The sequence below is a fragment of the Perca fluviatilis genome, chromosome 24 (genome assembly GCF_010015445.1).
Source record: "Perca fluviatilis chromosome 24, GENO_Pfluv_1.0, whole genome shotgun sequence".
Lineage (NCBI taxonomy): Eukaryota > Metazoa > Chordata > Actinopteri > Perciformes > Percidae > Perca > Perca fluviatilis.
The window spans coordinates 7,424,898-7,446,051 of NC_053135.1; the positions used below are offsets into that span (position 1 = coordinate 7,424,898).

At 40.7% G+C, this 21,154-nt stretch overlaps 1 protein-coding gene across 1 annotated transcript; it reads right to left on the minus strand.

The window, feature by feature from the left end:
- Nucleotides 1–837: 837 nt before the first annotated feature.
- slitrk6 (SLIT and NTRK-like family, member 6) lies at nucleotides 838–17,685 on the minus strand. Its single transcript, XM_039793654.1, has 2 exons — nucleotides 17,099–17,685; nucleotides 838–4,845 (listed from the first exon to the last, which is right to left on the minus strand). Exon 2 carries the CDS (start codon nucleotides 4,828–4,830, stop codon nucleotides 2,293–2,295), a length of 2,538 nt encoding a protein of 845 aa, XP_039649588.1. The 5' UTR covers nucleotides 4,831–4,845; nucleotides 17,099–17,685; the 3' UTR covers nucleotides 838–2,292.
- Between the last annotated feature and the right edge of the window lie 3,469 nt (nucleotides 17,686–21,154).

Consider the following 21,154-nt stretch of genomic DNA (forward strand, 5'->3'; position numbering starts at 1 on the left):
TTCAACAGTGTAGCTCTGTTACAAGATGGGCGCCTTGGTGAGCTGTAGTTCAGATGTGATTCCATTTATTTGAAGTCAGTCCCTAAAGTAAAGAATCTCTGAACACAGTTATGCACTTTGCTAATGTCTCACCTTTAGAGGGGCATATTGCTTATGAGTCTCACAGGATCAAGCTACAGAGGATTCTTTATCTTCCCTGCTGTGTGTGTGTGTGTGTGTGTGTCTCTACCAGTCTTTTTGCCTTTGTGAGTTTGCATACCTTAAATGATGCGTGTCTGCATACTAACGTATAAACATTTATTTATTCATGTTGGTGGGGTATCTGTATTTGTATGTGAGTAATGCACTCGTGTCTGTGTGAGTGTTTCAAACAGGCAAGGTTACGTGTGTGTTCTTGCAAAGGGGCTTCAGATACATCAATTATGATGGGAAATGGAGGAATTAGAGAGGGTCCACTGTTTCCCCTAGAGATGAGGAGGAAATGAAAGTCATGCAGAAAAGCAAGGCTGGTGAAAAACCCTGCAGCCATTGTAGTGTGATTAAGGACTATGTTTGAGCCATCGTGGGGGGCTAAATTATTCACGCAGCAGGAAAACAACCAAACGGTGTTTACACAAGTACATGCATGCACATTGCGCATGCACCACGGAGGACTGATAACACATTAAGAGAGAGAATGTAATTCTTTTGGGTGGCGCTCAGGGTGGCCAATTAGTCAACAGACTGTGCACTGCAGAGTAGTTCCACATCATTGTACAGTATCTATAAAATGGAGCATTATAGATGGTGTCTGAATGGGATACTTTGGCTAACCACAAATTCAGTTCCAAATGTATGTAATATTGCAACTCTTTATTTCATCAGTTACACTTCTGTTTATATTCTGTACAGCACCGAAGGCACACAAAAACTAAAGATATAATGGAACATAAGTATGTACAAAATATACAGAATAAATAATTAAATCTAGTTAAGTAGAAAAGCTACAGAGTGTGTGCTTACATGAACCGTTTCAAAGTTGAATGTTTTCAAGAGTATGAATGGAGTGTAAATGCTGACAAAGTCCACATTGCAAATGTCAGTCGCCAGCAGTCCATTGCTTTTAATATGAGCTGAGAAAACAAAGAGAAGTTGGCTGAAGTCCGTCGGCAGGTTGTCTGCATGGAAAACTCGAGCTTTTGGGTAATGTTGCCCGTCAGTAACCATTCATGTGCTAACAGGTTAATATGCCCCGCCTCTATTGAGTTCAAAACGCTTCCAAATCAGCCAATCGGCATTAAGGAAAGAGCAAAGTTCCTCCTAAATGCTGTTTGAGGATTGTCAGACATACAGTAATGACAATGAAACACAATCTCAAATACACCCGTGCACACAAACGTGCACTGAAGGATCATAAACATTTGTGGCTCATTTGTTTCTGGCAGAAATGAAGAAAAAAAAAAGAAAAGTTTCAGCAGGACTCCGTTGATTGTCATGCACCATCTTATGGCATTTGATTAGTGCAATGCATTTTTACAAGATTACAGTTGTGGTAAATATAATGTACTTTAGGTGCTGTATTTACTGATTGAGACAAAATAAAATCATCCTTTCTGTGAATGTCACCAGTTTGTATAAAAATAAATAAAAGGACCTATGACCGCGACTGTGCAGTGTATTGGATCGATCAAAATAACTGACAGGAAAGTAGCAGCGGAAGCATGCTCCTATCACTGATTTCCAATGTACAGTTGGCATTTTGCTGACTCTACGGCACTATGAGCATTATGGTTACAGCGTTCCAGCTGGCTTATGTTGACACAGGGTGTAATCAGGTCATACCCAGAGTCAGAATAGACTGATTAAACAGCAACTCTGGGTCAAGTGGTGATTGAAATTCACTCACTTCCTTCCAGACATCTGCTTTATCCTATCAGGAGGTCAGATGGGGGTGTGTGAGCAATGGGGATCAATTTATTTTGTGTCAGTATGCCATGGAAATTTAATCAATCATCAAAAGCTGATTGAGTGGATTTCAAAAGAGGGTTTTAGCCCAGGCCCGCTCAACACACTGCGATAGCTTCTTGAAGTTACATTTGTCCAAAATGACTCCACCTTTTACCAGCTACATAACATGGCTGTCAAAGGTAACACAAACTAAACCATTTACGTTACATTCTGTGCTACAATTAAACCTAAAGTGATGTGCCCATGATATATATTTCACACTGTGGAAAGTACAGGAGGGCCAACAGGACAAGGCACTTGGTTGAAAACATAATATATATTGTTTTATTTTTCTTCTGCATAAGCTCAGTTAAATGCAGTTTGATGCTCCAGAACCTCCAAGTAGTCTGGCTCAGTATGCAAGTTAGCCTTAAGTTCAAAGTACTCGTTCTGAGTTTGCTCAAGCATGACCTTGCGTGGTCTTGAGTACATTATTGTCTCCATTAGCTTTAGCTCCTCCTGGTGTCCCGGGACCTGCATGTCTACAGCAGACTGAAGCTGGGGCATGTTTTTCCTTAGGTACTCCGTTATTCCAAGCTGCTGCAGCTCCTTCTCCCTCTCCAGAATGTTCCTGTACAGGGAGTTGGGGTTCCCGAGAGTGACGAACTCTGCGGGGCACTCTCCAGTCATGGGTCGGAACTTTGAGCCGGGGTTTCCTGTGAGTGGAGAAGTGTTCTCCTTCTCCATGATGCTCCGGCAGACGTGATGCTTGGGGCCGGGTTCGTCGAGGCCATAATCCAAATCTGTGTCATGCTCCTTGTGCTGGGAGCAGTAGGTGGGGTTGCGACAGATCTGCACAATAGGACTATGGGATCTCTCTTCGTACAGAGCGGCGGACCCTGTTCTTTGTGTCAGAGTGTGGTGTGTGGTTTTCTGCCCGTACATGCTGTAATGTAAGTGAATGGGACTACTGCTGCTGTTTTCTCTGGGCTGCTCCTCTGCTGCTTTTTTCTTTGCCCTTCTGCGCCGCCGGTGCACCACAAACACCACCAATCCGGCTGAGCAGAATATAATCATGAGGACAAACATAAGAAGGCTTAAGATGAGCACAGAGAGTGGAACAGTGTCCGTGAGTGAGCTAAACAAACCTTTGCCAGGGCTGTCAGGCCCAAGAGTGGCTGTCACGCTCTCCTCCCCGCCTGGGGACATAGGGTGGTAGGTCCCTAACCCGGCACAGAGCATCTCATGATGGAGGCTTCTGAGTTCAGCCTGCATCACTTTCTTTGGGGTGTGACACAAAATGGAGCCCACCACTGTGTCCTTTCTGAGTTTCTCCACCCATTGTTTGAGGCTGAGCAAGTCACAGCTGCAGTCCCAGGGGTTGTCCTCTAAATAAATCTGCTCCAGCGAGTCGAGTTGATCAAGCACGTTGCTCACTGGCAGGTGCATAAGTAGATTTTTCCTCAGGTTTAATTTGGTGAGGGGCACATTGCGAAATATCTGCGCTGGAAGAGAGCTGAGCAAGTTGTTATTTAATGACAACAGCTTCAGGTTTGGCAGGGGATTAAATGTGCCTGGAGCAATCTCTTTGATAAGGTTGTATTCCAGATACAGGTATTCAAGGTTGTGGAGACCCACAAACATTGTGGAGAACAGTTTTTCAATTCTGTTGCCATTCAAATACAGTTTTTTCAAACTGCCCAAGCTGAGGAAAGTTTCATTATCAATGTAATCAATTCTGTTGTTCGCCAAGTTGAGCAATTCTAAACTATCATATGTAACAAAATCATACTTCAAGAGTTTCTGAATCATGTTTCCTGTCATGACCAGTTTAGTAGGGCTTTGCTGGAGTATTCCGATATCTGATACTTTTTGAATTCCTCTGTCTTGACAATGCATCAAAAACCCAGCCACAGGGTGATTGTGACAAGAACAGTGCTCCACACAAGGACTGCCGGGAATGTGAGACGGTGTCGGTACCTTTGCATCATCTTTGGCGTCGATCAACTTGGGACTCTGAGACACTTTGGATGAGGGAGTAACAACCATATCCAGTGACTTTGACGGCTCCTCCAGGTTAATATCTGCATGGGACGGGCAGAGAACATCCCGTTTGACTTTAGCCAGAATAGTCCCCTTAAGGTGATGTGGTGTGCTGCAGACCACATCCCCGATTGCTGACTGGGCCCTCATGTTCTCCATCCAGATTTTTAGATGCAAAATATCACAGTCACAGACCCAGTCATTGTCTTCCAGGAGAAGTTCCATTATCCGTCCGATGTGCTCCAAAAACCCGACATAAGGCAGCGTCTGGAGCTTGTTGCCACGTAAGTCCAGGTGGGTGAGGGGCACGAACCGGAAAATGTTGTTGGGTAAAAACTCGATGGAATTATCATTGAGGATGAGGACCTTGAGGCGGATCAGTTTGTTGAAGGCCCCGGGCTCGATGACCCGAATGAAATTTGTGTCAGCTTGGAGAAACTCCAAATTCACCAGGCCTTGAAAAGTGTCCTCTTTCAGAGTGATGAGGAAATTGCTATTTATGTGTAGCTTTTTCAGTGAACCGAGAGTGCTAAAGACCCCTGGTTCCAGCTCTTGAATGCTATTACCCCCAATGTGCAGCGAAAGGGCATTCTTAAGCCCTTCCATTTCCTCGGCGCGGAGCTCAACCAAGTCATTTTTGTAAAGGTTCAGATGGAAGGGCACACCTGACGGGACTTTGATTTGGGAGATTTTGCTGATGTTTCTCTGCTCACAGTTGAGATGAAGAATGCCATCTTTTTCCTCGCAGAAGCACAGGGAGTCACAAGACTCACTTATAGAGGATGATGCCTGCGAGGGATGGATGTCTTGGGATCGGGCCGCGGTGAGAAACAAGCCGAGGAAAATGATGCAGGGCAGCATTTCGGTCTGAGATATCTGTAAAGACAGGATAGAAGCATGGGCAGAAGGGGTGGGGAGAGGAAAAAAATCATTAAGTGTACATTGTTTTACAAGTCACGCAGTTTGACACAGATTAAATGTATTCTGTATAATGATTATATTAAAATGTATGACACTGTTAAATGATATTCAGTCCCTGTGATCCAAATGTCATAGAAGTTTAATGTGTTACAATACATGTCCTTTGGTTGTTGTATGTGTCAAAGTGTAACAGCGTAAATTTACATGTATGGGTGCATCATATGCATGAGGGGAGTCACACTTATCGGGGATGAAAGAGTAATGTAGAATTGTCTTTATATCGTAAAAATGCAAGAAAAATGGCAAACAGTGTCTACATGCCCACTATTCTACACTCTTTTAATTTTGTAAAAATAACACTCAGTTTTATCTTCATGTATCTTCATAAAGTTATCTGTATGTGGCCTTTATACGACTGAACAATGTTGTGTCCTGGGTGGACTTGAGGAATGGAAGTTAACCAAGTGAAGCAGCTAATGAGAATCCTAATATTCCATATTAATATCATCTGATGACACAGTATCTACCCGGACACTGCGTTACCAATGACTAAATGCATTTCACAGGGTGAGCATTGACAGTAAGACAGCATCTCTTTCCAGTGACTCACAACGGGATAATGGTACATTTAAAGAAATGACTTTCTCATTTGACTGATTTTTCTGCCCTTTATATGCAGACTCATTTAAACAAAGTGAGTCATACGAAGGCAATGCAGTCCATGTCAAACCAACATTTTATAAAAGCCATTCCAAATAAAGAACTGAAAAATGAATAGTCGTGCCTTTATTGTTTAACCAATTAACTCTCACTCGACTAGACTAAAGGTGAACTATTCACAAACCACACCTATTCACTGATTCATCAATCTGATTGCTGATACTGTTATTCTGATTGAGTGTTATTCCACAGTTCCAAACTGTTCTCCATGCAGTGAACAATTGCAAGCGAGCTCTTGTGAAGAGAATTCAAACTTCATTGTAAGCAGGATTTATTTTAAGAGGCGATGGAAAAGGTGAAATGTGATTTTAATGATGAGAGGCCTCAGCACCACATCTAAATCTATCACATTAATTTGACTAAGATCACAATGGATCAAAGGCTAGATCACTCTCAGGGGACTGGTGGACAAGTATAGGCATTTCCCCATAATAAAGGATACCTATCCACCATTCCCTAACAGAATTATTTAAAGAGATAAAACATGGAAAGATGGCAGAAAGGGACAGCCGTTATTGTTAACAAATCTGATTAGCATATGGGAAGCTTCATTCTAACAAGACTAGGCAAGCCTAGCTCAGCCAATACAACCTGTGCAGAGCAGTTGTGTCAGAAACTGAAACATCTGACTCATGACCCTTCTATATATGGTGCTCAACTTTTTTTTGACATAAGTTTAAAAAAGTACTTCCCCCACCTGTAACAGACAGTGAATGACATGTAGGGCACATTCCTGGTGGTGTTTGCAATTGCCTGTGTCCTAAAGCAGCCAGTGGATTAAGGTATTCCAGCAAAACGCATACAGAAAGTAAATCTATCCTCTGTACCTCACTATATATTAATTGAAATACTTGCTACAGCCTGACTTCAAACGTTAAAGATTTATCAGATTATTGTAGTTAGTTCAGATGAAAGTTTTTCCAGCCCGACACACACAGCTCAAAAGACAAAAGCTGAATTTGAATTTGTCTCTTAAATTCTAACTTCACTCTTGCTTGTTCTTTCTCTTTGACCTTTTTTTTTTAGCCCATTTCAAAGTGCCTCAATACATTTTTCTGCTGTTGGGTGAAGTCAAAACTATTGATGAAAACACAATCTCCAACATATTTGATGTATTCAGACATATACCCCAAGGTCACCTTAAACTTTTCAGCCACAGCAGATCTACACTTTAAACACACCCCTTCCCAAATGAAAATAAATAAAAAAATTTTTATAAATATAGCTAACAATGTACCTACCAGCTTAAATAAAAGTTCACAAACTAAATTAATAAATAATAATCCCATTTACTAATTTCTACAGGGAATCACCACAACATCAGAAAGAATACAACAACAGGATAATTAGTTGCATGTTCCCGCCTCCAGGGATATCCAGTGCTCTGAGTCGGCCTGCACAGCAGTACCATAACAGGGAGACCCGCCTTTAAAAAAATCTTTCAAAATGACAAGTACCTCATTGTAAGTCATTTAGAAAACCAGGAAATGTGCACATAAAACAGTAGTGTGAAAGGTATTTCACCTAATAATGTCAACTATAACCGATTTCCAGCAGTAGTAGTAAACCTTTCACGTCATCTTCATATATCTTACAGTTAGTTTGTTAGTGATATTCATTTTACAGATACTCAACATAAATACCTTGAAATGAGGCAACTCTGACCTGCTATAATGTTATATTATTGCTTATAACATTTTTGGAAATATTAGACAAATTACGACATAAAATGCAGGAAAATATGTTAAAAACGTGAAGTCACAGTTGCCCAAAACTTGCAGGCATTGAAATCTCCCTGATTTGTGAAGCCTCTTTGACATCACGAAAGAAATCATCTTAAACCAATAGGCAAAAAAATGGGGAGATATTGTCTATGAGCTCCGAATTACCCATGTTTATCAATGGAAAATAACATGGTGAAATATAATGAAACACACAAATCTAATTTGTCAAACATATTAAATATGTATTATTTAGACAGGGATAACATTCAGAAAATGGCTCTAAAACCTGGCACCCAAGAATAGCTTTGGCCATTTTCATTTACATTACTTATCTGTATTTCCTTGTTCAGAAGTCTGGTGGTGGTGGTCATGGTAGCCAAAGCACTCACCTCTGTGACCCTGATGGCTCGTAAGACAATGTGAAATGAAACAGACTATTAAAAGATGCTATCGCATACTGCATGATAACACTGTAGAGGGCAGATACGGAAAGGCATTAGCATTGTGCACCCTTTCTTCTGTATTTCAAACAGACTTCTCTAACTGATCCATTTTCCAGATAATCAATGTTGCATGGAACTCAGCGTGACGGGCACGAGAGATGAAACGCTCTTCCGGTGCCGCTCTCTTTTTCGAAATTCAAATGTGCATCTCTTGCTGTTCTGACAATTCAATTAGAGATATACTGAAGCCCTATGAGATCTCCCCTCATGCATGTGTGAAACCAACTCATCACCAAATCATCGACATCAAATGAGATGAGTTAGAAAGAAGAAAAAAAAAAAAATAGTACAGTGTGGGGAAGAAAAATCTGTTGATGGAATATTTATCACACATTGAGGCTTCCTACAGGCACTGTAACGTACACCATAAGGCTATGGTCACTTACAGAACCATAAATAGCATGTGTACACTTTATTTGGGCCAGCTATATTGTTCCAGTGCAGTGATTTGCTCCATAATATCATATACATCCAATGCCTCCTCATGGTATTGTTCCAGTGCAGTGAAGTGCTCCATAATATCATATACATCCAATGCCTCCTCATGGTATTGTTCCAGTGCAGTGAAGTGCTCCATAATATCATATACGTCCAATGCCTCCTCATGGGTATAATAATAATAATAATAATCATGTCACAGCAAAAGGCTTTTTCTGTGGGTTTCTAGCAGCCCTCACACAGATAAGTCACAAATACACATGTTTATATTGCCACAGAATGCTCTAAGACACTGCTGTTTTTTCATGATGATCAGGTTTAATTATATTAACAGATGATCTCTTGCACATAATATACCCCTGTTGCTAAGGCGATGATATCAACAGCCAACAGACTCACATGAATATCACATGCAATGGCGGAACAATGCCGTGCACATCACTCACAATGATGTTCAAGTTCATGTTTTAGACTGTACTAATCCCTAAAGAGACCTTTCTTTCGTCTTTTAACTCCTTCACAGGAAGGATTGGCTACAAGACAGCAGAGCTGTTGCCAGTAACGATTTTGCTCATGAACACTTCAGTAAAGCTGCCAACATAAAGGGAAGAAAGTTAGGTTCCCCACCCTGGCTCCATGATGCCGTACCATACTACATAACTAACTTAAATATTCTTTTCTACTTTATTGTCTTTCTTGGCGCTCTATCAGTGTACCACCAACTGCCATAATTAGGCTTGAGACATTAGATTACCTGGCACTATCCGTCTATGTAATGTGAATAAGCAATGGAGCTACATATATTGCCATAGGTTTTGCTGATGAGCCCAACTCACAGCAACATTAATATTCTCACTAAAAATCACAATTATGTTGAAGCTGACAAACATATCTTGAAATATCTTTTCCTATCCAGTCTATCTTGTTTTCAATATGAATGCTCAGATTCCGACTTGGACACAATTCCTGGAAGACAATGGTATTCACAATACACTTGGAAAACCAGGGGTCGCACTGAGCATGTCATCTTTACTGAAAAGCACAAAGCACATGTGCCCTTGCTTTTTATTGATTTTGCACGCTTCATGCACCAAACGGTCAGAGTGTTGCAGTAACACTTGTTTTCATCTTCCATACATGTTTCATAGTTGGCAGTGAATTGACACAATACAGACACAGTATGTGACAACACAACATGAACCTAGATATGCACCGTGCACCCTATCCAGTTGATAGTTTAGGGCATTATTTTTAGATAATATGAACACTGCTGTAGTCATGTTCTGTCCTCGTCACTGTCAAAGTAAGTAAAGCATGCTGGAGCCACAAATAGCCCATAAGGCAGGAGCCTAATTCCTTTTTCTGTAGCGTGAGGCAACTTGATGTGAAGTATGAAAAGCTTGTTATCCCTTGTGGCACCCAACAGATAGAGCCATTCTCCCAACTCCATCAAGAATGATAAAAGTCACTCTATACGTGTGTTTTAAAACATACTGAGTGGATATCTGGATACTCTGGAATTTTCTTGGTTTTCACAGCCACCTTAGTTCAAAACATTTTATGACCTCAGTCCTCCTCATTGCCAGGCTACCTGCAGTTATAGTGATTTATGGATCTTGACAACAGGGAGGTTAAAGGAGTCCATTTTAATTCACTAAAGTCTGATGTTCCATGGCAGAACCACATACATAGTATATAATATACCGGTGCATCATCTACATGTCTAAAATGTTAATGTAATCTGTACTCCGTAACATGGATCAAACCCTATGGTGGTGAATTCCAAGCAGGTGAAAACTGTTCTTCGACTGACTATTATTATTATTAGAATCATTAGTGCAACTTTTGTAGGAAGCAACCTATTTGTAGTCAATACCTTTACGGTATCTACTGAAATAACTCAGTACCAAGTAGTATCGAAACCTCTCTGGTCAAACAATAGATTCTTTTGATCCTTTTTTTACCCAGATCTATAAAACAATGACAGTTTGTATGGTTTTGCTCACAGCCAATCACCGCAAGCGTTCTTTGATTTAATACCAACTGTGATTGGCCCACTATCACGGCAGCATTTTACGCAAATAAATGCTTCCATACACATGATGGGTATTGAATGAAGTTGAGTATCGGTATCACTATAAGAGTACTGGCATTGGTATTGACATTATTTTTAAACGATACCCATCCCTACTCTTACCACGGGGGTATTGTGGAGATATACACAGTTTCAATACATATTGAGCACCATTTGCAGCTCAAGGAAACTCTATTTTACTATATTACTTTATAATACTATAACATCCAGCAGACCAACTGGACCAAACTTGTGGATCTTTAGACTATTAGCTGTAGCAACCCAAAGTTCCTCCACCAACTGCTCTATCATGCAGAAACAAAGAATCTCTTGGCAGTGCTGCTGCAGACACAGCCTCGGTCTCGACCAGTGAGGCGAGAATCAGGCCCTGTGCTCTGATCGCTGCTACAAGGATTGCATCTTTAGAAACATCATCAGTGGCCTGTTGAAAAGCTACATCAGCTGTGTGCTTTTGCATGTCATGCAGCAGTTCTAACAGCTGGCAGCGGATCATATGGCAAGATATAAGCAGCCGGGCCCCATATACTGAACTGCTTTAGACATAGAAACCTCATATATCAATGTGAAATTAACCAATACGTTGTTTACTGAAAATCCTCTTCTGTTGTTGTTCACAGCTGGTGGGCCTTCATTTCTGATAGCGAACATATGCATGATAGAACTAATAATAGAAGCGCAAAGACCGCACAGGAAGGGGACGGGGGTGGCTCTGCTCCCCTGGCAAGCGTGATTTAGCAGGCTTGCATTTCAAATGGTCTGTTTAACTAATGCGCAGTAATTAGTTCTCCAGAAATGAGCAGGAAGATTACACCAGTGTATCGTGGCATCAAGGTACATTTTGTAAGGAAAGACATCTGCAGCAAACAGATGTACATTTTCTGTTTACATTATTGTCCCTTTATAAAGGGACACATTGTATTTAGCAGTGACTAACCACTGCCCGGCAGGACTATATTGTAGATAAATTCATTCAGAATACTCAATCCAGAGGCAGCTGTATCTGGAAAATGTGGCATATCACAAGCAAAGCAAATATGTGAAAACAAATATATACAGTACAGGCCAAAAGTTTGGACACACCTTCTCATTCAATGTGTTTCTTTATTTTCATGACTATTTACATTGTAGATTCTCCCTGAAGGCATCAAAATTATGAATGAACACATATGGAATTATGTACTTAACAAAAAAGTGTGAAATAACTGAAAACATGTCTTATATTTTAGATTGCTCGAAGTAGCCACCCTTTGCTTTTTTTGATAACTCTGCAAACCCTTGGTGTTCTCTCAATGAGCTTCATAAGGTAGTCCCCTGAAATGGTTTTCACTTCAAAGGTGTGCTTTGTCAGGGTTAATTAGTGGAATTTTTTCCCTTATTAATAAAAATAGTTTTGATGCCTTCAGTGAGAATCTATAATGTAAATAGTCATGAAAATAAAAAGGAAATGCATTGAATGAGAAGGTGTGTCCAAACTTTTGGCCTGTACTGTATACATTCTCGTACATTTTTGCTCTTGATTGTTCACCGTCAGATCATTTTGGTAGTGATTATTAATTGTGTAAAGTTGAGTTAATTAGCTGTTGAGGAATATCGATTGGATTTCATATTCAACTTTAAGTTAGGGTGTCCTACATAATCGTCCAAAGTGTTTTTGTCTTTATCTGTTCTCATCCGTTTGAATTGCCCATTTAAAATAAGTAATCATCTTCTGTAAAAAAGGCTGCAGGGTAACGGTAATGACAGTCTTATGATTCACTCCAGAAATAGGTGTAGATCTGCTGTCTGATACGCAAACTTCAGACTCAAAGGCGCCACACATTATAGGTAGACAGACCTGCTTACAGAGGATAAACAACATGAAGGGCACCACCTTGAACATCTTGTAGTGTCTGGAAAACAGGACTAAGAGGTTAATTAAACTATGGCTTATGTTGTGTATGTCATTTTGTGAACAGACCTTTTTCCTCTATTTAGTTAACTAACCAATAAATAAAAATGCTGTGCTATATACAATAGTTACTACAAACTGGAAATTAGCCAATGGCTATCTGAAAATGTCTACTGTTGACGCTTATGCACCTACACTCTCACACATACTCTAAGACTCAAGTATAGTCTGTTCTATGACAGATTACATTGCCATGCATCTACTATGTGTATTTCTTGTGTTTGTGGCATCCTTAACTGGCAGATGTATAACTGGTTTGAACTGTAAAACACTGTGTGCTTAAAGTTTTTCAACAGAACCCTGCTGACTTTACTAATTACTATAAACTAATTACTAAAAACTACTATAAAGTCATACAGTAAGCTGTTGTTATGATCACATCTGCCAGTGGATGTAGTCATTAGTACAAGCTGAATTTTAGTCAAGAAGCCTACTATAAAAAATACTTTGAATATTTGAAAAATTGTGCAGGGCTTATGTAAAATTATTTGTTCATCGATAATATTACTGTCATAAGTGATTCTGCACATTTTGGCAAGTGGCTGCACATTTTGGAATTTTAATAGAGTTGATATATTTAACCCTTGTGTTGACTTCGGGTCACATTGACCCGTTTTCAATTTTTGTTTTAGGTCAGAAAATATGGGACGTAGAAATAAGCGCTGAAAATGTGTAGAAGAAAAATTTACAATTTAAAAAATGTCATAACAGGACAGACGATGAGCATGGCCTATTACTCTTTGGGAAACCTGCACCGGCAAGCTTTACCTCTGATTGAAAATCACTGTTTGAAATTGTTTATATTACCTATTGTGATTCTCTGTCAGCTCTGCCCTCTTCCTGTTTAATCACTAGACTTTCTATAATTCAGTCTTGTGCCTTAAATGGATCATTTTAAGTTGCTTTATGATGCAGCGACAGTGGAACAAACCTCCACTCATATGACACCCTGAGCAGACTGATGCACAACCTGTAAAAATCCAGCCTATGTATGACAAATGGAAATAACAAGACTGGCAGGAACTGTCAGTATCAGAAAGAGCAGACTTTAGCAGCCAGAGACGGAGTGTTTGGGTTGATGGTTAGAAAATATTTCACAGAGGACTGGGACATAGCTCCGCTCTATGGCCCTCAGCAGGATAAGCTGGTTAGAAGATGGAAGAATTGATTAATGTCAAGTCTGCACAAGTCTGTATTCAAAGTAGTGCATACAACCTTAGGTACTCTACTTTACTTTCACATAACAGGGTGTGGAGCATGAGATTAAAAACAACTCTGAATGATGGCCATTTGACCAGTAACAAATAAAACCATGCACCGTAAAGCTTGATGTCTGATGTTAAAAAGGCGAGTTTCAGGACAAACCTCGGGAATCTGAGCTTACCCCCCCCCCCGGTAAATAAAGGTATATTTTTTTTACATGTAGGTTTAATAACTGATTAGAGTACAGTATATAGGAACAGCTTGAACACAGATTGAATTCAAGGTAACTTGTTTTTCTGCCCTGTTTTCTTTTTGAGGATCAGGTACAGTGGCTGAGTTAATTGAGTGTCTGATGACTTGACAAAGGCAGAGACTTGAGCTGACCTGCATCGTCTCCCTAAACAAGACCTTTCACGACCAATTAAGCAGGAATGCCACAGCGGTCAGTTAGAGAAGCTGGACGGCATTCTAAAAGCTCCCGTTTAAACCTGTTGAGACGAACAAAAGCTTCAAAGTTCAATTTATAAAAAACGTCTCAACACCCTTATAATTCCCTATTTGTATTTAGGATGGATTACTGCCAGGCACCTTAAAATGCTTAGAATCACAACACAAACTGAAGATTAAAAGCATTTACAGACAACACAGCACAAATCACACGTCTGGCGTAAGCAATGTGTGCATATCACACGTGACATTGACGCAACAAAAGGGAGTGTTGCATTTCAAACACAGGCTGTTTATTGTCCTAAATAATCTGCTCACTGAGCATTTCATCAGAACGCTTACCACAGCCCATCAAATTCGAGGTGCTACTTTCCAAAACAGCAGCTTTTCCAATATCACATTCAGCAAGATAGACAGACAGACAGACGGCAGATGGACAGGCTCAGCACCTGTCATGAATGTCTTTTTCTTTTCAAGATTTCGACCAAGTTGCGTTGTGCATTGCTATTTCTGTAAAATGTAAAAACATTGATCAGTAACACTTTAAAAAAAATCATGTATCTGTTGTGTTAAAAAACGATTTTTAAGTGCTGTTCCTACATTTAGCCTGAGGCCCCTCACATATGGAAGTAAGGAGCACCAGTGCTCCTAGTGGAAAAATCTAATCTGGAGCCCTGCAAGGACTATACAGTATCTATTTGACAGACTCCAATAAGAGATCCACTGGCCTGAAGCTTCCACCTCCTATATACTGTATGTCTATTAACAGGGAGGTGTAGCAGGGATTTTAGTGAGAGATTTTCTTCCAGGTGTTTTGAGATAACACCCTCAAGGAGTGAGTAAGCACAAACAGGCAAGAGCTAGTTTTAAATAACACTAAATACCTTGTCTGACAATCACACAGGAAACCTTTACAGGGAGTGTTTTTCTTAGAATGAGTCCTACCTGCTAATTTACTCCAATTTAAACAAGCCACACCTTCCTGCAACTCACTAAGCAGACAATACCAATGAAGTGGCTGAGCAGCCCATTTTTTTTTCTCCTATATATATCCCCATATATATATATATTCACTTGGAGACCACCAACCAACAGTTGCGTGCATCCTAATACTTAGTCAGGCTGCTTTTGCTTGGGGGCTGGAACAGAGACTGAGAGGGAGACTAAGACGGCAAATGCGAGACAGTGAGACTTGTTGCGTCCAGCCAGGGGTTGTTTAATTTCAGCCTGACATGGGATAGCAGATTAGAGCCCCCTACGCTCTATTGCTTTGGCGTGTGTGTGTTGTTGTGCTCGTGCACGTCTCCCCTGCCTTGTTTATGTACGAGCTCCGACCGTCCATCAACTTCACCCGGAGCGCCCTGCAGTGTTCTCAGGCACCAATTATGGTGGGACTTGTCCCTTTCTCTTCTGTATTGGAAGTGATGTGGCTTGCCCTACAGGGTCGACACCACCACTACACCCACATATCTGCAGTGATTCTGCCAGCGCCCGCGGCCCCTCCACCGCAATCCTGGAGAAATGATAATTATGACATCCGCCCACTCAAGAGGTAAGGGATAGTTCAACTCCCTTGCCCCTTGTTCCAGCTCCTTTTTATTTATTTTTTTATTTTTTTGACTGATTCAATATTCTGTGGGCTAGCGCTGCCTACTCTCTCCGTGTCATGGAGAGGCAGAGGTTCTCCAATATATCTGCAGGCTCACTCTGACTGAAAGTAGTATACTTTAATAAAGTTTCACAATGCCCCCCTTTCCCTGCTCTAGCCCCTCAGCTGATTCTCTTAAAACTGCAGACTATACTCTCACTGGTCAGACCAATTTCCTTTGGCTGTTTGACACAGTACCACAACGCCGATTCAAACACACATTTGCGTTTCCCTCCATTGCAAGCCATTTGTTCAACTGGGGTCTAATCAATTGTAGATTATTGGTATTATTGAGCCATTGGTCCTTTAAAAAGCAGGAGAAATTCTTCATTGAGTCAAAAAAATCCAAAGACTTCTTGTTAACAACAGAATATTGGGGAAAACAACATTAGGCTTAAGCAGTTCATGTCATGGGCGCTTATAACTAAGCCATTACATTATACACCATTGATTTATCCAAGCACAAAGTTGGGACCGAAACTCAATTATGCAATTTACAATTTAAAGCTAAGTAGTCACTTATTCCCTTCATTAATTTGCACGTATAACCTCACCATCACATAAAAATACTGATTAAATTAGGCTTGAGTGCAGTAAAGATGTCTTTAATCAGTCATGATCTACAATATGGCCAGGGATGTATGCGTCACGTTAACAGTGTTGTATAACGCCTAATGAGTTTAAATGAGATTAACAGACAAAATATGTTTCTAATAAACCCTCCTCTCTGATTGGCTGAGGTCCGTTAGAAGTCGTGATGCAGTCCCCATTAACAAACCTGTGTGACCACTGACAGTAATTATAAATATCCATACGCCACAACTACTAGCTATGGCTAAATAAAAAAAAAAGAAAAGAAGAACCGTAAAATAATAACGAACTATTGGGCCTTATATTGTGTATTTAAGCAGAGGTATATTGCCGCGAAGAAAAATAGAGCCACTTAAAGCTCCATGGATTTTCGGTAGGTAGGTAATGAAAAGCAGTTCATAGGCACGGCACCAGTCTTGATTACCATGAGCCTGCACACTGCACAGCGCCGTAGGATACAGTAACTGCATGTGGCAAATAGCCAGGTGTGCTGGAGGTAATAGAGCCCCCCCTCAGGAAAACTCACGGTTACCTTCCTGTCAAGCACAGGCACTTTTTTTTTTTACAGCACCTTCTCTCCTTGTAAAACCATGCTAGTGATAAACAACTATGTTTTCTGTTGACCCGTATCCACATACAGTACTGTACATTTCAGAGCTAATGCACGTTTGGTAAAACAATGCTGTGTAACATACTGTAGCTAGTTGGAACCTGCCCATAATGGACACCTGGATTCCTTTCCTATACCTAGGCTATTTCATAATACAGCAGAATAACACCTTCCATAAAGCCCACCTGGACACCAAAAAGTAAAAGCGCATTACAGTGAAACGTTTTTTTTAAGATAGATACACATGACAATATCACAAGTGACTCTGATTCGTGGCTTACCGTCTAAAACTGATTGAAACAGGGGAAGGCTATTCCAAATGTCACCGTACTCAGTCCATCAGCAGCCTAATACAGGGAACCGACGCATTGGAGAGTGGCAGACCTCCACAATACTTTCTCCCCGGTGCTTTAAAAAAAACAAAAACAAGCTGACACACGAAGAAACTTCACACGGTCCGTCAGTCCCCACTTGTCCTCTCAGCTCCACAGTCTTTCTGGAGTCTGACAAGGCTGTCACACACGGGCTACTAATTATTCCCTTGCGCGAGGAGCTCGCGCGGTGAGGTTTGACTCCGGTCCCGGGATGATTGAGCGTCGCCCTCCTCCTCCCTCCTCCTCCCACAGCCAGCCAGCCAGCCAGCCTCCCCACACTTAATTCTTATTAAGTTGCAGGTTCGAACAACGAAAGCCCTAACGCCGTTGTGATTGAGAATACTTCTCTTTTCTTCTTTTCCAGTCCACTCTAAATGATGAAAGCGCTCACCGTGTCCAGCTCTCGCGCCGCGCCGCGCGCTCTGTGTAGTTAACCAATGTGCTCTATATTGGAGTTGCTCCGTAATTTGCATGCTGTAGAGGTGGACTACAGACACGGGAAGATGCGTCAAGCCAGGCACAATACATATAAGGAGTTCTGGCGGTGCCTTTCACAAGAAAAGCCTAGAGCTAAACGGACAATGTATTGATTGTTTTTTTTATATCCTTATGGTGGCCTATTTCACACTATTCCCCAAATAAGCATAAGCCATTATAGACGATACACACCCACGTATATGATTTAACTCCATATTTAACCATTTTGTAAAAATCAATAAATTACAAACTAAAGTAAAACATATTATTTAGAAGGGAACACCACCCAATTTCCGGTATTTCCATGTCTATATCTGGCCATGCTTCATACTTGTGGGGAAGCTCTGTAGCAGTCATACAGAGCTCCTCCTCTTGGAGGTTCTTACTTTAGCTTCCAAGGAAAAAGAAAACTTGCATTGATGGGCTTTAAATAGCCTGGCTGCAGCACCATGCCTAAAAGATGAAATTAATTATATATAATAGGCATGCTCTGATGCATCGAAACACAGATTCATTATCTAATTAGCCAAGAAACACTCTCCTAAATTGATCCATTCACGAAAATTGGAATACAATAGAATCATTCCTTACGAGAGAGGAAATAAGGCAGTTTGTTTGTAGAAATTCCAGTGGCTAAAAAGACTCACTGTCTTTGTGGGGGAGCAGCACGGACACACACACACACACACACACACACACACACACACACACACACACACACACACACACACACACACACACACACACCTTCCATTATGCAGTAAACTAGGGTTCAAGCTGTGTCCTTGAACAAGACACTGAAGTACGAACAGTTCCCGCTAAGTTGTACTGTGGTTAAGCCTGACCTCTGACCTCCCTGTGGCGCTGGAACTGATATTAAGTGTGGAATTATTTTAGCTCATGCATCTTTTTGATGAGTTTAAAAAGGCAAACCATTGGATGTATCAAAAGACAGGGTTGCAACTGATTCATCTGCATCTGAACCCCAGCTGTCGTTCTCTGGAGCCTAATGGTTGATCACTTTCAGATGGGCTGGGAACGTCTCCCTCATGGTGTGGTGTTTTGTGTCTCCGCGTAAAGCCAAGTGGGTTTGTCACAGGATTAGAGTAAATTCACCTCCCATCTGGAACATCAGAGTGGTGAAGCCCTCACCAGGCAGTGACCCAACCCAGATAGAGCTCCTCAAAGGAGGTTTGTCGGAGGATTGAGGAAGGAAAAGTGAAAAATTGCAACCTTGAAAATACTTGAGACCTTGTAATGGAGCCCTTAGGAGTTATTGCAGACAAAAAAAAAAAAACTTGGTTAATGTATCACTTGCTCATTCATTTACCCGACCTGGTATCCTCTGTTTTGTGTGCAGATTTCAAGCATTTAGAGACAAAATCGATATTTGACAGTGCATGCTACTAATGGCGGTGATACTGTTTTAAAAGCAAGCGCTGTGTATTTGAAATGGTTTTGCAATGTCACTCTTCAAATAACCCCCTCGTGTCTCGCTCTCTTTCAGAGAAAACACACGCTATTCTTTCAGTGGCGCCTTGTTGAAAAATAATGCTCTTTAACTACTTTCTACGGTGGATTTCCTGTTAATGAAAGCCACAAAGCCATTAGGCACCTTTGTCAGTACGTTCTTTATGTGCTGTTCCTAAGCAGTCCAGGTGCTTTATCACACTTAACAAATAAAACATGGAGATAACATGCATATCTGTATTGCTTTGTATCTGCCTTTGTGGACTGGGGCTAGGCCCAAACTGGGTGTAATTGTAGCCGTCATCTCAATTATGTATTGCTTTGTTTACTGATCTGTTGTTTGATCTCAGAATGAGGGACTTTTTGTGCTAAACAAATTAAATATTACCCGTGACACGGGCAGATGGGACATCAATAGACACTGAGCTTCATGCAAAGCCTTGTCGGGTGAAATAAACAATGTTACATTTCAGTGGAAGATGGAGAAGAGATAACGTGGCTATCGACGCTGGAAAAACAAGAATAACTTTATTCAAAACTCTCATTCAAAACTATGTTTACAATTCAAATTCCATGTCACACTTTGTGTTACACATTTCCCACTGCAACTCAATAGCAGAACGTTGTTGAACAGACAAAGGGTGGACAAAATAAGAGAAACATCTTACATTGCAATAATGGCACAACAGTTAATACTAATGGTGTAGCTCACAATATTTGAGTTTTATGACTGTTGATGCAGCCTGATGCTATTTATTAAAGCTGTATGTTGTGTATGTAGTTTGCAGCTGTTGCAAGCAAATATCCTGTAAGTGTCTCTCAGCGCAGTGCTGAATTTCTATTGTGACAACTGTGCCTACTTTTGGGATGTGTCATGATTTTTGAGAGTTTCCCTTTCACATAATCTTGCAGCGTTTGCACAGCAGCAACTAAAGCAGCAAACTATTGAAAGCAATTAGTTGTACAGTAGCTCTAGTTAAGGCTGCCAGTGCTGATGCTGACGTCGAATTCATTCTATTTATGATAGCTGGCTTTTTTTATGTTTGTTTGTTACTATGGGAACCCTTAGATTTCCCTGCTGTAGTTGGAAGGCTTTAAGAAACTGAGCCAAGTGCCCTAGGCTGCAATGCATGCATCTGGGTTTAACATTTTGTACACTGAACACCATCATTAATACCAAAAGCGAATAGAAAAGTAGGGTGACACTCTAAGGAACCGTCTGTTGGCAACCGTTCAAACACATCTGTCCTATTTTTATTATAATCATCATATACTCAACAGCAAAATAGCTTTGCTGCAGTCACAATGTGATCCCACGTCTGCGCTTTAATACTCCATCAGTAATGAGTGTGATGTTATATACCTCTCTGTTACCTCTATGAATTCAAAAGGATACGGCGGCTGTCATATCAACACAATCACATGCCTCCCACACGTCTGAGCAGCAGATGTAAGTATTTGCGCTGAAAGAGTACCTGGAAATATGCAGGGGGCGAAATTAGCCAACTGCAATAGCAAGGCTATTCTCATGTTGGACGTGGGTTGATAAGTTGTTGTTGAACACTAAAAATGTTTCATTTGTAGAATGTTCAATTTACAACAAGGCTATCCCAATTCTGTTATATATTGAGTATTTGGTTTTGTTAGTTTCTTAGTTGCAACTGCTCTGCATAATTTAAGAGCTCTTGAGCTGCAGTTTTCTGAGGCAACTTGTATTTTCTGAAAGTTGAGTGTCTTCTGAGGAAAGTTTCTTTGCTAAACAGAGGTTTTTTTTTTACATACTATTTTGCATAACGGATCTTTAACAATTTGAACAATTATCATCAATGCATTCCACAGCTGTTTGTCTATTTTCTGCCAAGGTCATATTCTCTGCTGTATATTAGGAGACACAAACTTGTTGATGTTTTCTTGGCTCTGTTTGGACCTGAAGCCATACAGATTTGGAAATTCATATACTCATACTTTTAGTACCTCTGATGTCACCATCTTTCATCGTCACAAAGGTATGCAACA

Excerpts from the sequence above, each read along its gene's own strand:
- slitrk6 (XM_039793654.1), bottom strand. The coding sequence starts at position 4,830 with ATGCTGCCCTGCATCATTTTCCTCGGCTTGTTTCTCACCGCGGCCCGA.